At 36.8% G+C, this 20,897-nt stretch overlaps 2 protein-coding genes and 1 long non-coding RNA gene across 3 annotated transcripts in view; 1 reads left to right on the top strand and 2 right to left on the bottom strand.

The window, feature by feature from the left end:
- Window positions 1-11,590, bottom strand: part of LOC136826700 (heat shock protein Hsp-16.1/Hsp-16.11-like) — an 80,056-nt gene extending 68,466 nt beyond the window's left edge. The window contains exon 1 of the mRNA XM_067084089.1: window positions 11,185-11,590. The gene's annotated coding sequence lies outside the window, so the exon portion shown is untranslated. The remainder of the gene's footprint in view (window positions 1-11,184) is intronic.
- LOC136826695 (uncharacterized) lies at window positions 567-9,657 on the top strand. The gene is made up of 5 exons (XR_010849684.1): window positions 567-744; window positions 973-3,221; window positions 5,961-6,078; window positions 7,410-7,587; window positions 7,834-9,657. It is a non-coding gene; the product is annotated as an uncharacterized lncRNA (long non-coding RNA).
- A 1,738-nt stretch (window positions 11,591-13,328) lies between the features above and the next one.
- Window positions 13,329-20,048, bottom strand: LOC136826701 (UPAR/Ly6 domain-containing protein rtv-like). The gene is made up of 4 exons (XM_067084090.1): window positions 19,838-20,048; window positions 15,521-15,685; window positions 14,934-15,025; window positions 13,329-14,308 (listed from the first exon to the last, which is right to left on the bottom strand). Exons 1-4 carry the CDS (start codon window positions 19,908-19,910, stop codon window positions 14,186-14,188), a joined length of 453 nt encoding a protein of 150 aa, XP_066940191.1. The 5' UTR covers window positions 19,911-20,048; the 3' UTR covers window positions 13,329-14,185.
- Between the last annotated feature and the right edge of the window lie 849 nt (window positions 20,049-20,897).

Raw genomic sequence — 20,897 nt, 5'->3', positions numbered from 1 at the left:
TTACTTTGAGCTCGGTCTCATTTTTTGTTTGCACACATCAATTGAGCTACTGAAGTAATTTTTCTTGACGTCCACATCACTAGTCCCATAAATTAAATCTCGTAACTTATATTTTTTTACTGCCATTATTGAATTTAAGAGGTCTTTTATCCTGTTTTAATAGTTCACAGTTACTAATTTCAAGACGGCATATTCTTCCTGTTGAAAGATTGGTTTACCAGAAATTTAGGTTCTAGGAGTTATGTGGTTTAAATTTATATTTGTAGGATGGTATCTATATTATGGATCTCGTTATATTTATGGTAGTTATTTTTTTGTATAGGTTGTGAGAGATTCAAGGCAAGGGGACATGGTGTTCAGTGCCATGGACACCGCATCTGGGTGGCATCATTAATTTTTTAACAGTAACATTATTAAGATACTATTTGTGGTTAAAATAATAAATGTTTAAATTTTAGCTACTCTATTCATTGTCTCCTGGAGGTTTAATTATATATATTGCTCCTGTTTTGAATAAGGTCACAGTGATTTGCAATTGATCGTCATTCTCTTGTTATTAAAGGCAGAAAGGACGGAGATCATGAAGATCCCATCGCTCATACGGATGGTTGTGCTGCTGTCCCTTGTGTCTGCTCACATCCTGGGAGAGACAGTGTGTCCATCTCGTCTCTATCAGATCCTCTTTAATGGAGGAAAGAAAATTTCCGCTCCGTATGTGCAGTTCAACACCACCGATGCAATACAGTAAGACATATCTAAATTTGCTTCTAATGCACACGTTGTTCTTCCATTCATTATGTTTAAATAACAATGAATTGTGCTAGAGAAAGTCTAGAGTCCCTGATGTTAAATATGTGGGATCAAAATGATCACATGAGCTCATTGACAGCTTTGAATGATGTATGATCTGTTTTATTTAACTGAACATGAAAGAATCTTTCTCTTATGGCTCACTAGGTGTCAAACTTTCAGGTGCTCATCGACCTGCAAAGCAATACCGAGCTGTTGGGTCTACACCTGGGACATAGAAACAAAGGAATGCAGCCTCCTGCAGAAACTATCTTGGCCAGTCGCCACCGTAGCAGCAGCTCCTTCAGTACTGACTTACTATGTCAAGGGTGTGAATGGCAAGGTGCTTGACAGGACAAGTAGTAAAGGTGACTGGTACTTTGTGAAAGCAGAGTGTGAGGCGATGGGTGGGCGTCTGTATCTGCCGCCAGACAGCACCTATTCCCGATTAATACATTATCTAGTTGGCGACGAGAAGATCTGGGCAGGCATGAGTCGCAGACCGACCGATGATATGTATACTTGGTTTGACATGGATGGAAATCCAGCAGTGACAAATATGGAATGGATGCCCAAACAACCTAATAATATCGGTGGTCAACAATTTTACATTACTACTGAGAATGGAACGTTGAATGATAACCACATCAATAACATTTTGTACGGCATGTGTGAGGTTCCACGATGTATTGTCTGGTTGTGCTGAGTAGCTGTATGAGGCTTGCCAGGGAAACTGGACTTTTCAGAAAATCTTTTCTGTTTTATAGTATAGATCAAAGATTGCTCATTGTTGGTACTCCCACAAAAGCACTCATTGTTGTTGTTGTTTTAGATTTAGCTGGCCTTGTGCCAGCACGGGCTCTTGCTTCTAGAGCAGCCCGTAAGCTCATTGTTGAATGTTGGTAGATTTTGTAAAGAAACTTGCATCGTTAATAGCACAAGATAGCAAAGCTGCTAATATGGCCTAAAACATTCGTTTTCCTCTGAAGCAGAGATGAGGCTAAGCACTTCAAGTTAATATTTACCTTATGGCTTGGTCTTTTCTACAGCTACATAACCCCTGTAGGGGGGTAGAGCCGTCAGTGCACATCACGGGGTGCACTTTAGGCATTACTAAAGGTTCTTTGCAAGTCACCTCGACCCCTAGCTGTAATCCCTTTCACTCCTTTTACTGTACCTCCATTAATATTATCTTTCTTCCATCTTGCTATCCACCCTCTCCTAACAGTTATTTCGTAGTGCAACTGCAAGGTTTTCCTTCTGTTGCACCTTTCGAACCTACCTACCATAATATCCTTTCCAGCGCTTAATGACCTCTTAGGTCACAGTGCTTGGCCTTTGGCCTAAACTTTATATTCCATTTTATTCAGCTAAATGACGGCGACAAGTTAGGCTAATGCAGGTCAAGAGAAACAAATGAAAATACCCTTAAGACTAACGTTGGATTTGTCATTCTAATCGAGTTGTGATCCTTGACCTCAGAGGGAGAATATTTATACAAGCCATACTTATACAATGAAGGTTTTCATACCTCGTTGAACACCATCCCTGCAACTGGTTGCTAGTCGCTTTGTATAATATTTTTTGTGTGGTTTAGTAGGTTCTGTGAGTAGTGGTTGCATGTTGTGAGCTGTTGTGTGAAGTAGTTAAATATTGCACCCTGAGTTTTATTGTAGCTAAACTGCCTTTGTTGGACTTTAGGTTAGCCTAGTGGCGTTATTTTTGAAGAGGCAGAGTTTACTGTATTGCGGTTAAATTCACAGACAGTGCTAATACTCTTTAAACCCATGACTGGAACTTCACCATACTACTTTTTAGAGGTGTAAATTTTGGCACTGTACAGGCTTTATATAATCTGAGGTTAAGTTACATTACTTTGGACTTGGCATTTCCTATTTCTGAAATGTTTCCATAGAAGTATAGATAATTGGGAGTAATTGTGTATTACTTTTGTTTTGGCCTACTCACTGTATACAGTACATGTCTACCCTATGTATATACGTATAGATTATATATAGAGTGAGAGGGTGAAATGAATTAGATAAACTGAAGACCAAGCTCTTGTAATTTAGTCAGGTAGAACTAAGTACTTTTTAGCAATTTCTTTAATTCACTTATGATGTAAAATATTCCTCATTATTACGAAGACGATAAAGCTTCATCTTTTACAGTTTTCCCAATCTTTCAGAACCTTATCTCTAGACCTATTGATGAAATGTATAAACCTCCATGTGTGTGTGTGTTTTTTAAATCGGTCTCTAAGGCAACAGGTAATGTTAATGAGAGCTAATCAATATCGCAAATTTGAAAACACTTAACGTGAATGTGAAAGAAGGAATTTTCTCCAGTACTTATTTCAAGTACAGTCAATCAACTTGGTCAGTCGTAATTGAGAAGCCATCGACCAACGCCAGGTCGCTGCTACACTAGAGGTGAGTAATCTGTAATTTATTTTCAGTTTACACATTATTGCAGAGAAATAATTTACCATATATTTACTCAAATATTGCTCTTATTATTCTTTCTCTTATTAGGATGACACTTGTATCAGATATTCACTTGAAATCAAACAGACCTAGTTTTCCTCCTACCGCGCAGCACATGTATTTTCATTCTAATGCTCCCCTTTCTGTGATAACACATCTCTCGGTCGGTTACTATAGATAACTGATAGGGAATTTGAACAGTGGCATACAGTGGTTTGAAATTCAAATGCCCAATAGAAGCAATTAGCCTAGTGAAGAGGCAACAGAGTCAGTCACGGACGCTTCGTGAAATATATTGAGAAATAAAATGTCATACATATCCATTAAAATTCGTCAGTTGTCTGAGACGAAAGTTGAAAAAATGAAATAAGGAAATATTATCACTCTAGGCTTAGTCCATTTGCAGTTCAACTTCTTTGGAGAAGTAAGTCGGATTAAACACACTCCGTTATAATGTCGTTTTAGGATAACCATGAAATAGGACCTCTTCCTGGTCGTAAATCTTGTACATGAAAATTATTCATAATAAAGTTCCTACTTGATCCGCTGATTATTTGACCATTATGGTTCAGTGACATTTTGATGCCCATCTACTGCTCAAGGGTGTGGAGTTCGTTATTCTTGTATTTCATTTTGCCAATATTATCTATTAATCCATTTGTAAAAACGCCAGGATTAACGCCCCCAGTTGAGTAGCAGATGGGGAGCATACACACAACAAACCAATATGGTCCAGTGAATCGAGCAGGAACCGGATACGAATGATCTGTCTCCGTGGAAATTTTGATTTAATTTCCTTCCCACCAGAGAACGGTCGCCCTCACAAAGCTCAATAATTTTCTCATATATTTTGAATGAATATTCCAAGATCTACACACGAGGAAAGTGTTTCATGCTGCCCTCATCATCGCTTTTGTTGTGAATTACATAATTCATGTATTTCACCAAGTGCTGTGATACGATTCTGGATGATAAATAAAATTGTAAGTTTGTTTCTGAATTCATGAACGACTTTATTCTACTGTACAAAATTTTTTTAAATAATAAATCACATCTAACTCCCCCATCGATTTCATGCTCAAAGTTAGTCAAATAACGGGGCCACTTAAGCCAAGTTAATATTTTAAATTGCTTCAGTTGTTCCTGGTTCATAAGCGCTCACTCCACAAACACAGTTGCAGGCTCACTACACTATACTCGTGAGTGAGGCGTAGAGCTTTATTCCCCTCCACCTTTTTTTTTTCTTAGAATTTTAAACGTCCTTAGTTTTACTTTATTTTATAGTACTTCAAAATGCTTATTTTAATTCCTGCCCATTATCCTTTTCTGCAACAATAACCTCCTCCGAGGAATGTACGAACAACCAAAGGGCACACCGTATTGGGGAATTATAGCGGAGTCCGGCATATGGCCAGTAGCCTACAGAATTAAATAATGCTTTTCCACAACATCATAAACTCTGAGGAGAAAAGGTTAATTAAAGAGGTAATAGATCAACTAAGAGCCCCTATGGACAGTGCTGGAGAAAAAGCTTAGTAACCATATGTACCAAATATAAGTTTAATGGAATGAGAGAATATGCTGTCCTCCTCCACGCTGCAGCTATCACAGGCCTCGTCCTTATATTTACCCAGAAAGGTAGCCTTCAAGTTCAACATATTCAGCCTAGCTTTCATTATCATACACGCATCCTTTGTTTCCAATTCCCTTATGTACCTATTTTCCCCTTGAACCTCAGCTTCTTCATTTCTTTACTCCTTTCTTTCAACGCCGCTTCATTATCTTATCTTTATTTCTTTTTTCAACGCTTCTTTGGCATATTCTCTCATTCCATTAGTCTGTTATATTTAGTGCATAGGGTCACTAAGCTTTTTTTCCAGCGCTGTCTATAGGGGGCTCTTAACTGATCTTCTGTTATCTCTGATTAACCTTTTCTCCTCAGAGTTTATTATGTTGTGGAAAAGCATTATTTTCTTACACTCAATTCTGTAGGCCAATGGCCATATGCCGGACTTCGCTATAATTCCCCAATAGGGAGTGCCCTTTGGTTGTTCGTACATTCCTCGGAGGATCATTGTATTGCATTTTCTCTAGTGCATTCAGCTCGTTTTCCGTGATGTTGCTCTGTTTCTATGTTGGCAAATAATGTTGATACTGTACCACTACTGTTTCAAAGATCTTTTTCCTCACTCCTAGCGCCATATTCCCTAATTTCTTAACGTTCCCATATTTTCTAATTTCTCTTAGTGGGTACTCACTCTACCTTTTGATTTCTCGTTTTGATGCTTGCTTCCTTTGAGCCATTTAGTGTGTACCATTCTCCTAAGTATTTGTATTCATTTACACTACTAGCTGGGCCATTTATAACCTCTGTTCCTATGTGGACATGTGTTCTCTTTGCCCTTTTATCTATTACAAGCACTGCAGACTTACTTGGCATAGTATTAATGTAAATTTCTGAAGCTGCGGCAGTTGCCAATTGCCATTGCTATTCCTTCATTCCTGCTGGTGGGGAACATTATATCATCGACAAATATTATGGACTCTATTTTTATATTTGTTATGAGTGTTACGTTCTTTCTGCTTATCTGATTCACTCTGTCACAGTGCTGCATAGCTTTGAGCCATATATAGTTTCTTAACTCATATTTTCTGTTATTTCAATAGTATCTGTTTCTCCCGCAGGACATCGTATGACTGCCCTGCCGTTTTCGTTCATCTTTCGTATCAACAATGCGTCTTTCCATCCTATCATCTTCCCTATCTCCTTGATGCAATCCTTCAGGTCTAATTTATTGAGAGGGTAAAGACTGAAGTCTGCATTATTCTGCTTTACAAAAGCTGCTTAACTCTCGGACTCTTGAACCTTGTGGTATATCATCTAAATAATATTGAGCCCCTAATTCTGTTATATATATATATATATATATATATATATATATATATATATATATATATATATATATATATATATATATATACATATACATATGCATATATATATATGTATGTATGTATATATATATATATATATATATATATATATATACATATAACTGAATTAGAGGACTAAAAATTAGATATATCACAAGGTTAAAGAGTCCGAGAGTAAGGTAACTTATATGAAGTAGAATAATGCATATATATCAATATATATCAATATATATATATATATATATATATATATATATATATATATATATATATATATATATATATATATATATATATATATATGTATGTGTGTGTGTGTGTGTGTGTGTGTGTGTGTGTGTGTAAAATGAACAGTTAGTGAAGTTTATTCTTAGCTTTTATAAGGAGAAAATATACACAGTCCCACTGCTCATTGTTATAGTAGACTTGCTGACCAACCTGGCACTGCCTGGCAAAACTGTGAATGACAACTGATAAACTTTCTCTCTCTCACTTTTTCCCCTCTTTCTCCTCCCTAACACCCTCCTCTACTCTCTCTCTCTCTCACTCACTTCCTCTCTCTCTTTCTCTTTCTCTCTCTAACCCTCTCTGACTCTTTCCCTCTTTCTTCTCCCTAACACCCCTCTACTCTCTCTCTCTCTCTCTCACTTTCTCTCTTTCTGTCACCCCCTTCCCAACATCCACCCCCTTTGGTGCCATTGATGTCTTACCTCCACAGTATTATTTTTCAGATAGTAAGTCATATGTATACCGAAATTAGGTATAATAAATTCATAAAGTTTATTTAATTACTAAGTCTACGGGCAGAACCAGCCCAGTTTCAGGTAAACCCTTCCCACTCCCCTTTTTGGTGCCCTTTGGTGCTAGTGATGTCTTACCCCACAGTTCTGATTTCTAGATAGTAAGTCATAAGTATACCCAGTTTAACTGAAATTCCTCAATGCATCCATCAATTTTTATATATATAGATAGATTAGGCCTATACTGTATCACTGACATTTTGTTATCTCTTGCTATATCAAAAGGGATAGGATATTAAGTCACTATTGTATTACATGTCATTTATCACGTTAAGGTTCTCATCGAGGCTTTAGTTAACTAGAAAAAGATGGGTCTAATAAACTTAGCCACTTTTTTTGGGGGCCGGTGGGCGCTCAGTCACAGTGATTTGTAATTAATCGTCATTATTTTGTTATTAAGGGCAGAAATAATGAACATGAAGATGCCATCGCCCATACGGATGGTTGTCCTGCTGTCCCTTGTGTCTGTTCACATCCTGGGAGACAGTTTGTCCATCTCGTCTCTATCACATCCTCTTTAATGGAGGACAGAAAATTTCCGCTCCTTATGTGAAGTTCAACACCACCAATGCAGTACAGTAAGGCATATTTTATTTCACGTGTTAGCCTCTAATGCACAGGTTGTTCTCATATTCATTATAGCCTATTTACACACTTATAAATTGTGCTAGAAAGATCTCTAGAATTTCTGATGTCAGATATCTGAGAGCAGAATGATCACACGAACTCACTGAAACCTTTGAATGATGCATGTGCGTCATGTTACATTTTACTGAACATGAAAGAATCTTTCTCTTATGGCTCACTGGGTTTCAAACTTTCAGTTGTTCTGCTTCCTGCACAGCAACGCCGGGCTGTTGGGTCTACACCTGGGAGAGACAAACAAAGGAATGCAGCCTCCTGCAGAATCTGCAATGGCCAATCACCACCGAAGAAGCGCCTCCTTCGTTACCCACTTATTACGTCAGGGGTACGAATGGCAAGGTGCTTAAAATGTCACATACTATTGGTTCCTGGTCTCTTGGGAAGCTCGAGTGTGAGATGATGGGGGAACGTTTGTTTCTGCCACAGGACAGCAACTATGGCATGTTGCTAAATTACATATTCGGCGCAGAGGCGTTGTGGATCGGCTTAAGTCGCAAACCGACCGATGATAAGTATACCTGGTTTGACTTGGATGGAAACCCAGATAACACAAAATTGGAATGGGGTACAAATCAGCCTAATAATAAAGATGGTACTCAATATTACATGTCACTTGAGAGAGGAAAAAAGAATGATGGAGATGACGAGTGGAATAGGTACGGTGTCTGTGAAGTTTAATGACATTCTTATTTGATTATGGTAGCTAGATCACTGTGTTCAATTGCAAATTTGATTTATCCCTTTTACACTGTTTTAGAAATCCGCTTCTATGATCATTTGATGCCTCAGATAAATAGTTTTTCTTTTGAAGTATTTCCATGAAAGCACTGATTTATTGCTGAGAATAGCTGAGTTTTATAGACAGACTCAAACTGCGGACATGGTCTTATATATCGCTTTCCTCTGATGTGGGGATTAAGCCTAACCACTTAAAGATGACACATCTTATGATTTGATCTTTTTCTCAGCTAACTGAGGATGGGTTAGGCTGATGCAGTTTAAGAGAAACGAATGAAAACATGCTTCAGACTCATATTGGATTCGTCTTCATGTAGCTGTAATCCAAAGAATAATTGTAGAAGCTGTATTTGTGCAATGGAGGTTTTCATACCTCGCTGAACACCATCCTTATAACTGTTAGCTTCTGGTTGCTAGTCACTTTGCAAAACATTTTCTTGTGACTCCGTAGATTCTGTGAGTGAGTAGTGGTTGCACGTTGTGAATTTGTGTGAAGTGCATAACTATTGCACCCAGAGTTTTATGATAGCCAAACTGCCTCTGATGGTCCTTGTTAGCCTAGTGGTGTTGCTCTTTGGCAAGAGGCAGAGTTGGAAACAAACATTTTATCTACATATTCTAACGATTAGCGAAGCCATTTATGGAAAATGAAGAAGGTGGCTTGAAATGATTTAGTTCAGCATTGTCATTAATTAGTAATAATGGTAATAATAATCATAATTCATATAATCAGATTTGAGATAATAGGTAGATTTGCACACTGCATGGTTTCCATAACAATTTGTGGAAAGCGTATGCATTACCTTGGACTCTGCATGTTCCATTGCTAAGACGTGTATCCTGAAATGCTTCTGTACTCTATAAGGCTGTCGATCATTGCTGATTATGATGTGCGTACAATGCATGTTGTATTATTCTTTAATAATGTAACAAGTATTCGTAATAAAGTGGAGAAATGAATATTTTAACACTCTCTTTGGTATGTAAGGTTTATATAACCCACAAGATATGTTATCTTCAAGAACATCTCAAATTTGATATACCTGTAAATTCATTCAGTGTGGAACTCTTAAAAGGCGATGATCTGCAACTCGCCATAGCCTTTCTCCAAAAATAAAAAAGGATTTACAAAATTTTATTCAAAAAAGTAAAAACGACCCAACCGTGAGTAAGCACACTTCAGTATATATCATCACTTAGTATAATCCGGAATGGCCAGTCGAGTATAATGGTACGCTGTTTACAGTGGCGCAAAAAAAAAAAAAAAAAAAAAAGTGCACTCGGTTAACTCCTTGTCGGTCAAAGCTGCAAAATATGCCTTGGATGCATAATTTTTCACCACCTGATGGTTTTCTTAGAATAATAATTCTTTCGATAGATGAGCTGTCTAATCTAGCAGCACTTCATTATATATATATATATATATATATATATATATATATATATATATATATATATATATATATATATATATATATATATATATATATATATACACGTGTATTTTATCATTTGGACATTTCTTACAATGAAAATTACAAAAGCCTATTCATATGAAAAAAATTGGAGTAAATTTCCACTCTCTTTCTATATATATATATATATACAGTATGTATATATATATATATATATATATATATATATATATATATATATATATATATATATATAAATATATATACAGTATGTAATTCTAATAGCCACAATGCCCTCTTAACTTCTCGAATTCTTCGCACTTTTTTGGATATGCTTGTAACTACGAAGCCGTAAGATCCAAACGCAAGAAATTAAAGAGACTGTGATGGCCAGTCGCGGGAAATGAACCCGCATCACCATAACCACAAGAAGGTCCCTGGTCAGGTCGGCAACGGGACCTCTTTGTGGTTATGGTGACGCGGGTTCGTTTCCCGCGACCGGCCTTCACAGTCTCATCAATTTCTTGCGTTTGGATCTTACGGCTTCGTAGTTACAAGCATATCCAAAAAAGCGCGAAAAATTCGAGAAGTTAAGAGGGTATTGTGGCTATCAGAATTACATATGTGTCTGGTAAAAGTGACCAGTAGATTCTACATATATACAGTATATATAATTTTCATCTTCCTTACCACCTGATAAAAGTAGGCTTATTTATAAGCAAGAAAATTCTCTCTCTCTCTCTCTCTCATAATCTTTCCATTCCTTTAACAAATAAATAACTGGCTATTTCATACACACAAAAACAATTCTAATAATATTTTGCCCCCTCTCTCGCTTTCATGTTAACTAGCATTTTCTCTTTGTAGTTATTCTCAACAAACATAGGCCTAGGCCCAATCCCAATTTTGTCAGTCTTAACCAGTGAACATGGTTTATTTGCAACAGGAATTCACTGGGAGATATTACATACTGTATACACTCTTTAATTGCTAGAATTATCTTTATAAACCTATGGTTCATTCAGTTATGCAAAACGCTCTCCACTCAGCCTCTCTCTCTCTCTCTCTCTATCACTCGAAAATAGCTGTCCCCTTCGTTTGCCCGACAAATAATAAGCTCATTTCATGCACATGAGTACAATAAAATGTTCGTCTCTCTCTCTCTCGTGTTAACTAGTATATCCCCTTTGCAGTTATTAACTACACATAGGTCTAGGCCTAATTTCAATCATCACTCTTAACCAGTCAAATACTTGCATTAGGAGTCGAACGGAAGGTATATTTATGAACTTTAATTTATAGGAGTATTCATATTTATCCACAGTTTTAGATGTAACAGGTAGACTAAACCAAACTAGGAGTCAAGATAACAAATACCTGAATTAACAGTGGCACTATCTTGGTTCGGTATGGCATCAAACTTCAATTTTCTTGCATTTGCAGAGCAGTAGTTAAGTAATGCATGCCCTAGAGTTCTTGCATAATCGCTCTGTTGAAAATAAAACGAAAACACACTTGCGTTTTTTATGTTTATATGGGCGGCACTACTGCGGACGATCACTCACATTTCTGGATCTTGAGGGAAACAGCAAAAGCTAGCCTTTTCATTTCCAAAATTATCCCTCTCTGTGTTACAGCATCCATAAATAGCACATATCGCCATGGCAGCGACGTACTCAATTTCAAAAACCTCCAGAATTGTCACAAATTCGTGAAAACTCCCGCCTAGATACCGTCCCACGCAAGAAGTTACTAGCTTGCCCAGCGGTTACTTGCTACCGTCGGGCACATGTGACGTCATGCGCGGGAGATTTGAAAAATCGAGCTCTGCGTAACTCGCCTTATCTTCTTATATCTTAAAGTTTCTCGCGTTATATTTCGGAAACTGCAATTCCCTCATTTGAATAATAGTTACGATAATTTAGGTACATAAATCATTGAAACAAGCGTAAGAAAACACATTTATATCAATATCCTTGTATATCCACATACGTGAGTCAACTGTTTTGCCATGTGACAGGCGGGAGTGTGCATGTCAACCTATAATTCTTTAGGTTCTAAAGGATGCCCACTTTTCTGAGTCTTAACATTACCCTAAGCGTATCTACAGTAGGTTTAGAATCGTTATTTTCTGGAAATGCACTTCACAAATTCCACATTAACAATAGTTCGGCTATATGATTAACCTTTGTTTTTAATCAGAAGTTGTGTCCCTGATGTATTATATTTTGAATTTTGTCGTATCCCGTAAAATATAATTTATTTTTATTAAGGTAATCGTCCCGGTTGAGGAAGATAAATATTGCTGGCTTACTAACACAATGGGGATCGTGAAAAAAGGACCACATTTAAGCAAGTTATCCAGGTTATATTAATTACTGGTCAGCTATTTCTGTAATTGATAAATTATGTTAATATTTTACGTTATAAGCTATTCGTGTAATTGGCAAATTATGCAAATATTTTACGCTATGAAAACCTATATTGTCTCACTCTTTCCTATAAATGGTAGACGCCTTCCAAGCATAGAGGGTATATACCGCTCTATGCTTCAAAGTCGTTACGAGAAAAAAAAAAGTATTGGAACCTAATTTTCTAAATTGGTGAGCTTTATTTCTTGAAATCACTATCTGAGAACACAGAAAGATAGTAAGAAAATTGATCTAAGAAGAATAAAAGGGATATTAACGATTTTAATGAACTTTTATCTGTCTCGAAAGGATTTTTAGAACACTTTGCTCTATGACCTCTTACCTGTGCTGCTGTGCACATGTGCAGTCAGTGAGAGTGTGGAGTCTCTCATTCGGAATTCAGAAACCATTCGAACTGGTCTTAGTCGTGGTTGCTCATCTCCCGCCAAAAGGATAACAAACGTAAGTAATCTGTAATTCACTTGCTGAGAACTGCGGTACAAGATTAAGTCAAATATCACTCTTGCTATTCGTTATTATAATAGACTGATATAGGCCTAGTTTTTCCCCGCCCACTAACGTGTGGTCAATGACTGATTTTACTTCTTAAAGTTGAAGTTGTTTATCCTATTTTTTAAGACTTGATAATCAAGTAATACTCTTAGAATGCTATTTTTACAGTTTTTTTGTGACAAAGACTTACTTAAGAAAAATGTAGTCTTCACAAAACCAGCAATTGTGTATTATGCCAAATTCATTCATTCTTCTTGTGCACCATACCTGGGAGAAGAACAGGTGCTAAATAATATTACTTTAAATAATTCAGATAATAAGTTACAACGGTGACTGATAGAGCAATTATAATGAAATAATAATGTTCTGACTTAAGCTAAAAAAAAATGTAGAAATATAACGATAATAGGGCAATTTGGCTTCAGGAAGAATGAAATTAGTGCAAAATGAGCAGCGTTGGTGTAGTGATAATGTAAACAATCAAAACAGTGTAATGATGATGAATTAAAAATGAAATTTCAAAAAATTGACAACACTGATTTTTATTAATAAATATACCATAAATTTCTATGAAAAAGAAGGAAATTAACACAACCATTGATACAAAAATCTATTCATCACCTCATCATAAACGATATTAATGTTCGTACATACAGTATGTATATATGTATAATATATAAGTATATATATGTATGTATATATATAGACAGTATGTGCTTACGATAAATATTTTACAAGACATTTAATACTAAAGGATCTAGCACACTGGCTTTTGCATTACAAGTGTATCCATAAACAAAATAGGCATTCACAAATGTACACTACTTTTTTTTATCATTCATAAACTGTACATGGCAATCAACAGAATACTGTATATTAATTACATGGTCAGTTCACCTAAAGGTAAAAAACAAGAGCTAAATTGCTTCTTGTACTGAAATCATCGGAAGAAACTTTTCTGTGAAAATTTTTGTAAAGATGTGTAAAGGGTACAGTGTGGAAATACTGTACAAGAAATGCATTGTGTTGTGGTCTGACGTCAACGATAAATTTTCTAGCAGCAGGAGTAGTTCGTGGATTTTACTATCTGAACAGAATGTCTCCTTGAAATGAAGCCAACAAAAGGCATTATCAGCAAAGCAGTCCTAATCAAAATAGTAAAGATAATTTAAACTCCATACACTTTGCCGTCAAATATGTCCAAAATTAGGATGTGGGGAAAACATTTAGCAGGAATCATCGTTATTCTGCAAATGGCATGTGACATTTTTTACGGCCATACGAATTGAAGATAATTCGTCAAGAATCAAGTGGAACTGTGTAACTGGTAACAAATGACTGTACAGTTCAAGATTCTTGCAAGTCCAGATGGCTAAAGTGGTGACTGGAAATAATACTAAGCAAGTAGAGTGCGAACAGAAGCAAGACTCAAAAAAAAGATTGATGGCTGTCGATCAAGGCTGTTGTCGACTGAAGAGGAAAAAGACGACGGGGGCCAAAATTGTTAACGTGAGGTATGAGGGACCAACACTCCTGGCCGAGTTGCACAGGTCTCCTTGGCAGAAGCAGATGAAGACCTGCAGAAGAAAGTCGTTTAGAATTAGAGATGTACTGTACATCCTGCATGTATGAACTGTACATACGTACATACTATTTATATGTATGTACATATGTATAAACATATATATATATATATATGTATATATATATACATATATAATGTGTTTAAATTTTATAGCCAAAATGCCCAGGTATTAAAAAAATGAAAAAATAAAAGTTAGGAGGGCATTGTGGTTATTACATTGCACATAAATATCTGGTAAAAAATGGACCATTAGTATATATATATATATATATATATATATATATATATATATATATATATATATATATACATATACATATACATATATCATATACACATATACAGTATATATATATATATATATATATATATATATATATATATATATATATATATATATATATACTGAATAGATTCCTTATCAGTCATTTTGTACAAAAGGTACACACATATGTAAATCTATAGCTCATGTAAAACATAATCGTTTTGATCTGCCATTCCACCATCACCTCACAAACTCCCTCCCCCCAACCACACCCATCCACCTCCCCCCAACCCCTCCTCGGCCACCCGACCTCCTCCTAACACCTGTTTACAAAATCTCCTCGTTGACTTACCTTCTTGTTCCCTACCAGAGCTTCTGAGCACCTCGGCTTATCGTCGGGAGGGGAACGCTGCAGACACTGACGTTCCGTGGCAAGATCGTGATCTGACAGGTAAAAAAATTATTTTTTTTTTTTTTTGTAGGGGGTTAGTGCCGTCAGTGCACCTCATGCTGCGCACTGTATGCATTGCCCAGCCCTAGGAGAGCTGTTAATCAGCTCAGTGGTCTGGTAAAACTAAGGTATACTTATTTAAAGGTTCTCGGCAGCGTCCCTTCGGTCCCTAGCTGCAACCCCCTTTCATTCCTTTTTACTGTACCGCCGTTCATAATCTCTTTCTCCCTTCTCCTCCTGACAATTGATTCATAGTGCAACTGCGAGGTTTCCCTCCGGTTACACCTTTCAAACCTTTTACTCTCAATTTCCATTTCAGCGCTGAATGGCCTCATAGGTCCCAGCGCCTGGCCTTTGGCCTAGATTCTATATTCAATTCATTTCAAATTCTTTTCATATCTTAATAAGTCTTAGTAAAGTATAGTCACATATTTCAACGAGTCTTTGCTAAGCACATTCACATATATTCGTGAATCCTCGCTAATTACCTTCGCCATCCTTCTTCCCTTCGATTATCTTGGAACACCAGCCGGAGACGCATGGCGCGGCTTCTACCCCGGGCACCACGGACGACGATGAATTGACCCTGAAGGGGTCTTTGCAGTCTCCCAGTCTCCCCCTGGATCTGCAGGAGTAGCAGCGCTGGAAGAGCCCTGGAATCAGGATCTTGAGTTAATAATAATAATAATAATAATAACATAGGGGGTAATGCCTCCAGTGCACCTCACGCGGTATACCGTGGGCATTACTTGACGTACAGTACGTCGCAGCATCCCTTAGCCCTCTAGCTGCAACCCCTTTCATTCCTTGTACTGTGACCTCCGTTCATATTGTCTTACTTCGTCTTACTTTCCTGCCCTAACAATTGTTTCTACATTATTTTCAACACTGAATGACCTCATAGGGCCCATCGCTTGGCCTAAATTGCATGCTTCGTTAGAGTAAGGATCGGTTAATACAAAGGTATAAAGACGTAATTAAGAACTGAGACACGAGAGAGTGATCAGCCCACTTAAGAATTCTGATTTCTGTTGAGTGATTGGCTGGAATCCCGTCGTTTCACAGTAGACCACAGCAGTGACTTAGGTAACCAGGAATTGGAAAGCGAACTGTATATGTATATGTATATATATATATATATATATATATATATATATAATATATATATATATATATATATATATATATATATACATATATATATATATATATATATATATATATATATATATATATATATATATATATATAAATTATATATATACTATTTCATGTAAATATATGTTGATATATCATGTGTATATAGGTCTATATATGTGTATATATATGTGTGTATTTATATAATGTATATATATACCATAATATGAAAATAAGAAGGCCCATAAAACACTATTTAAACGTTGAAACCACTCAAAACAGACAAATAGATTTCAACAACAATATAAAGCTTCCATACGATGAAAACATCCAAAAGGCCACCGAGCAACTCAGTTCTAATAATCCTTTCATTTTCCATTATCCCAAATCCATCGGGAGTTCGCTCGTTAACGTATACTTAAATAACAAAAGGGAAGAAGCCGGAGTTTACAAGATACCGTGTAGTAATTGTCATGACATTTATGTAGGCGAGACAGGTAGATCGCTCTCGCAAAGAATAACAGAGCACAAAAGATCAGTACGTTACGCTTCGGAGAGTTCGGGAATTTTCCTACATATTAGAAATACAGGGCATGTCATTAACTGGAGTGGGGCGGAGTTGGTTTTCAAGAGTAGCTGTCCGTACAAAAGAAAGATGCTGGAATCTGCTATCATCAATCAAACCAACAATATGAACCTGTCAGGAGGACATTGGAAATCGGACGCCATTGACACCTTAATCCTCGGACCCCTTTTGAGGAAGATGACCCAAGAAACGCGACCGCCAGATCCATCGCCAAACGGGAGCTAATGAGGCCAAAAACCACTAGGGAATTTGGTCAATCTCCTCCTTCTTAAGAAACGCCACCTCCTTAACATCGGAGGCCTAAGGCCACACCTTCATGTTTTTGTATATATACCATTGTAACTTTCCACCTGTCCATATTCTACCAGTGAACAGGGACACAGAAACAAGTGCCCGAAATATATGGTTTCAACGTTTAAATAGTGTTTTATGGGCCTTCTTATTTTCATATTACACTGTAGTATTACAGGAAAAGACATTCATACCATAATATATATATATATATATATATATATATATATATATATATATATATATATATATATATATATGTGTGTGTGTGTGTGTGTGTGTGTGTCTGAGAGAGGGGGAAGAGAGACTTTATAATTAAACCAGTAAATGACACGTATGCGTCAAGTGCAAAAAGTCAAACAGTAAACCAACTAAAACCAAATAAAAACACGAGTAAAAAGCAGGATGCGATAGCCGAAAATAACTAGAACACTTGGCTGAGTAATTGCGAACGAGTAATTGCGAACATATGGCAAAACATTTTCCTTGAAGTTTCTTCGTCTCACTGTGAATAAAAGACGAACAGGTGGGAGTCATGTAAAATCGGCTAACTGGAGAGAGAGAGAGAGAAACTTTCCCACATACCGAATAAAATATATGCAAAAAAAGCTTCAGCCGACTCCGGTACAGTATAACAACACGCAATAACTCTTGTAACCACTGGTATGTGTTTATTCACGGGCTTTCGATTACTTGAAGAATATTATAAAGAAAATGGCATTTGATCTTTACGGTACCGATTTCCGCATTACAGGAAATATAGCCTTCAGGTGACGTCACCACCAAGTGACGTCACAACCTTGCTTCCCGTCGTAAGCCTGCCGGATTTAATATCAAGCTTTTCTGTATAAGAACAGACAGGAGAAAGTATTCACACCTTTCATTAATTACTTAGTCAACACTACTGATATTCTGTACGCCCCAAATAAATGTAAGTTTCGAAATTTCCATTTGAACCTACACATCCTGAGATGGGATAGGTGGGTTGGACTTGTGGTGAGACTAGACACATTAGAATAATAAAGACATATTAGAATAATAAAGAACACCCTTGATCACTAACCCCTATAGTTGGAACGTTTGACGTAAAACGTTTATTGCTAATTATTTTTTTATTCCAGAATTTAATTTCTTGTGAATTCATGAGAGATTAAGTTCATTCGAGATAGAAAATAGCCAGTCACCAGTTGACGCACATCCATTTGCCAGTGCATACACATTTTATATATATATATATATATATATATATATATATATATATATATATATATATATATATATATATATATAATATATATATATATATATATATATATATATATATATATATATATATATATATGAAAATAAGAAGGCCCATAAAACACTATTTAAACGTTGAAACCATATATTTCAGGCACTTGTTTCTGTGCCCCTGTTCATATTACACTGTAGTATTACAGGAAAAGACATTCATATATATATATATATATATATATATATATATATATATATATATATATATAAAATATACGATTAGGTTAAACTTTTGCTATCTTCTCAAAACTAATGTACCAGTTCAAACCAGGATTCCAGACGTAGGTCACTAACTCGGCCAAGAAACGGAATTCCAAAATGTTAAGTGTCTCAAGCGGACACAAAGCAGAGGTGGCTGCTGCGACCTTTACAAGTAATCTAGAGTCCGTTAGGTAGCCTTGACAGGACCAGTCCACACCCAACGCTTCAGCATCGGTCTATACCGTTGTCGATGAGATTGCTCCGTTTTACGCACTTTAAAATCTTTCAGCTGAACGCGAAGACACTTTCGACTTGTTCTGGAACTGGGAACGGGGGAAACTGTTTACGTAATTGTGAAACCTTACTTTTTTATTCATTCTTATCTCTCGGTCTACAGCGAGTCGGAAGCCAGTGCCAAAGGTTGGCTGAAAATACCCCAGATTGCTTCCTTTCACCTCTTCATGGAAATCGGGGAGGTCATTCTAGCGGAACTCTCCCTCTCGATGTGATATCTTTTATGCAGTGGGCTCTCTCTCTCTCTCTCTCTCTCTCTCTCTCTCTCTCTCTCTCTCTCTCTCTCTCTCTCTCGTTTGTTCTAAGTCTTTACGAAGTTCCTCTTTGTTAAAAGAATATCTTTTATTCTAGTTAATAAGCGTAAAGAAAGCCTAGTCTTTCTTCAGAAATCATTAGGACATCTTGTAATTCACTTTTATGGTATTCTATTTTCGAATCTTGAAAAAAAGTTTTTGTAAGATTTCCTGTATCATAGATTTCTTCTCATACCTTATTCGCTAAAGATAACAACCAAGAAACCAAATTTCAAACAGGAATTAAGCAAATCGAGACGTACACTCCACATTAAATCTGATGTGGCAATGACCTATGGCCTTTTGGCATGTCTGCAACCATGCTGTAGATTTCAGCAATTACCCTCCATATGATGACCCTATCAAGAATGAAACCTAGGCGTATCTTCCGTCAAAAGATACGACTGTCAGTTTCACAGCGAGAATCAGATCGCGTTCCCCAGCGCCGAGAGTGAGGAAAACAGATTTCACCATCTTGGTTCTGCATCTCCTGGAACGTGACGATCTTCTATAATGTTCACATCCTTAACTTAACCACTTACCTTATCTACAAGCAAGTAGTATTTGGTTTGCGCAGCTTTTTTTTTTTTTTTTACTTTCTAAGCAGTAGCATCTCGATATCGCAAATTGCGAATACTGGATCACTCTCATGATACATGAACCACTCAGCCTTCAAACCAGACCAGGTTGCGTATCGTTTCTCTTACCTTCAACTACACTGAGGTAAACTGAGAGCACTAATACACTAAGGAGGCAACATAGAGTAGTCCTAGTCGCCATTGCGCGAAATGTTTCACACTACGGCCCTATGAAATCGATGAACACAAGCGATTGTTTTCACTCGTTCACATTGCACTCATGATGGCTGCTGAGCACTCTGCTGGGAGCCGAGAAAGTGGTCTCAAGAATTTCCAGTCTGGGACTACGCACGTAGAGGCTAGATGGCTTTTCCAGTATGTTGTGCAAGTTTTCTATTTGTTTTGGCAGCTTGGGACTTTTGTGCGTTTATAATCAGTTACATATGTTACTTTTAAGAGAATTCGCTTACATAGAACAATACTCATATAAATGAAGATACTCCAGTAATTAGTTTTAGATTCATGCCGGAGAAAATTTTTGAGAAAACGATGGTTATTGAAATTCTCTTTAACACAATGAACGAAACATTCTCATATACCTGTTTGTAATTACCTGGGGATGTGATAAGGTTGGGGGGGGGGAGGAATTTACTGATAGAAAACGGGATGCTGAAGGTCGTGTCAACGAAGGTAAACTTTGTCATTCAACACCACATATTTCTTCAAGACCACGAATCATCATATATTCATATTTTTATTGGTAATATTCAGTGCCTTTTTCTCGCATCCGTAAAAAAACATTGATTTGTAATACAGATTTTTTTTCAAAAATTTGAAACGACTTGCAGAATGACATATCATTCTATAAAACTAGCATGATTTGACACATTTTTTCATTTTACTTACTTGTAAACCCTAGCTTTACTGTTGTCTTTAAAACTACTGGCGCCGAATTATGCTTTCTTTGTTAAATGCACCGTAGGGACGCAGTGTCGTCAGTGCACCTCATGCGGTGCACTATAGGCATTACTCAAGGTTCTTTGCAGCGTGCCTTCGGCTCCTACCTGCAACCACTTTCGCTCCTTTTACTGTATCTCCTTTCATATTCTCTCCCTTCCATCTTACTCTCCACCCTCTCCTAACAAGTGATTCATAGTGCAACTGCGAGGTTTTCCTCCTGTTACACCTT

This window comes from Macrobrachium rosenbergii, chromosome 41, assembly GCF_040412425.1.
Source record: "Macrobrachium rosenbergii isolate ZJJX-2024 chromosome 41, ASM4041242v1, whole genome shotgun sequence".
NCBI lineage: Eukaryota > Metazoa > Arthropoda > Malacostraca > Decapoda > Palaemonidae > Macrobrachium > Macrobrachium rosenbergii.
The sequence above is the reverse complement of the archived record's forward strand: the minus strand, read 5'-3'. Positions and strand labels throughout refer to the sequence as shown.

Coding starts and splice junctions, on each gene's coding strand:
- LOC136826701 (XM_067084090.1), bottom strand. CDS start 19,910: ATGGCGACTAGGACTACTCTATGTTGCCTCCTTAGTGTATTAGTGCTC. Junction 15,026..15,520: donor AGGGAAGAAGGATGGCGAAG/GTAATTAGCGAG, acceptor TTTACCTGTCAG/ATCACGATCTTGCCACGGAA. Junction 14,309..14,933: donor CTCTGGTAGGGAACAAGAAG/GTAAGTCAACGA, acceptor TTTCTTCTGCAG/GTCTTCATCTGCTTCTGCCA.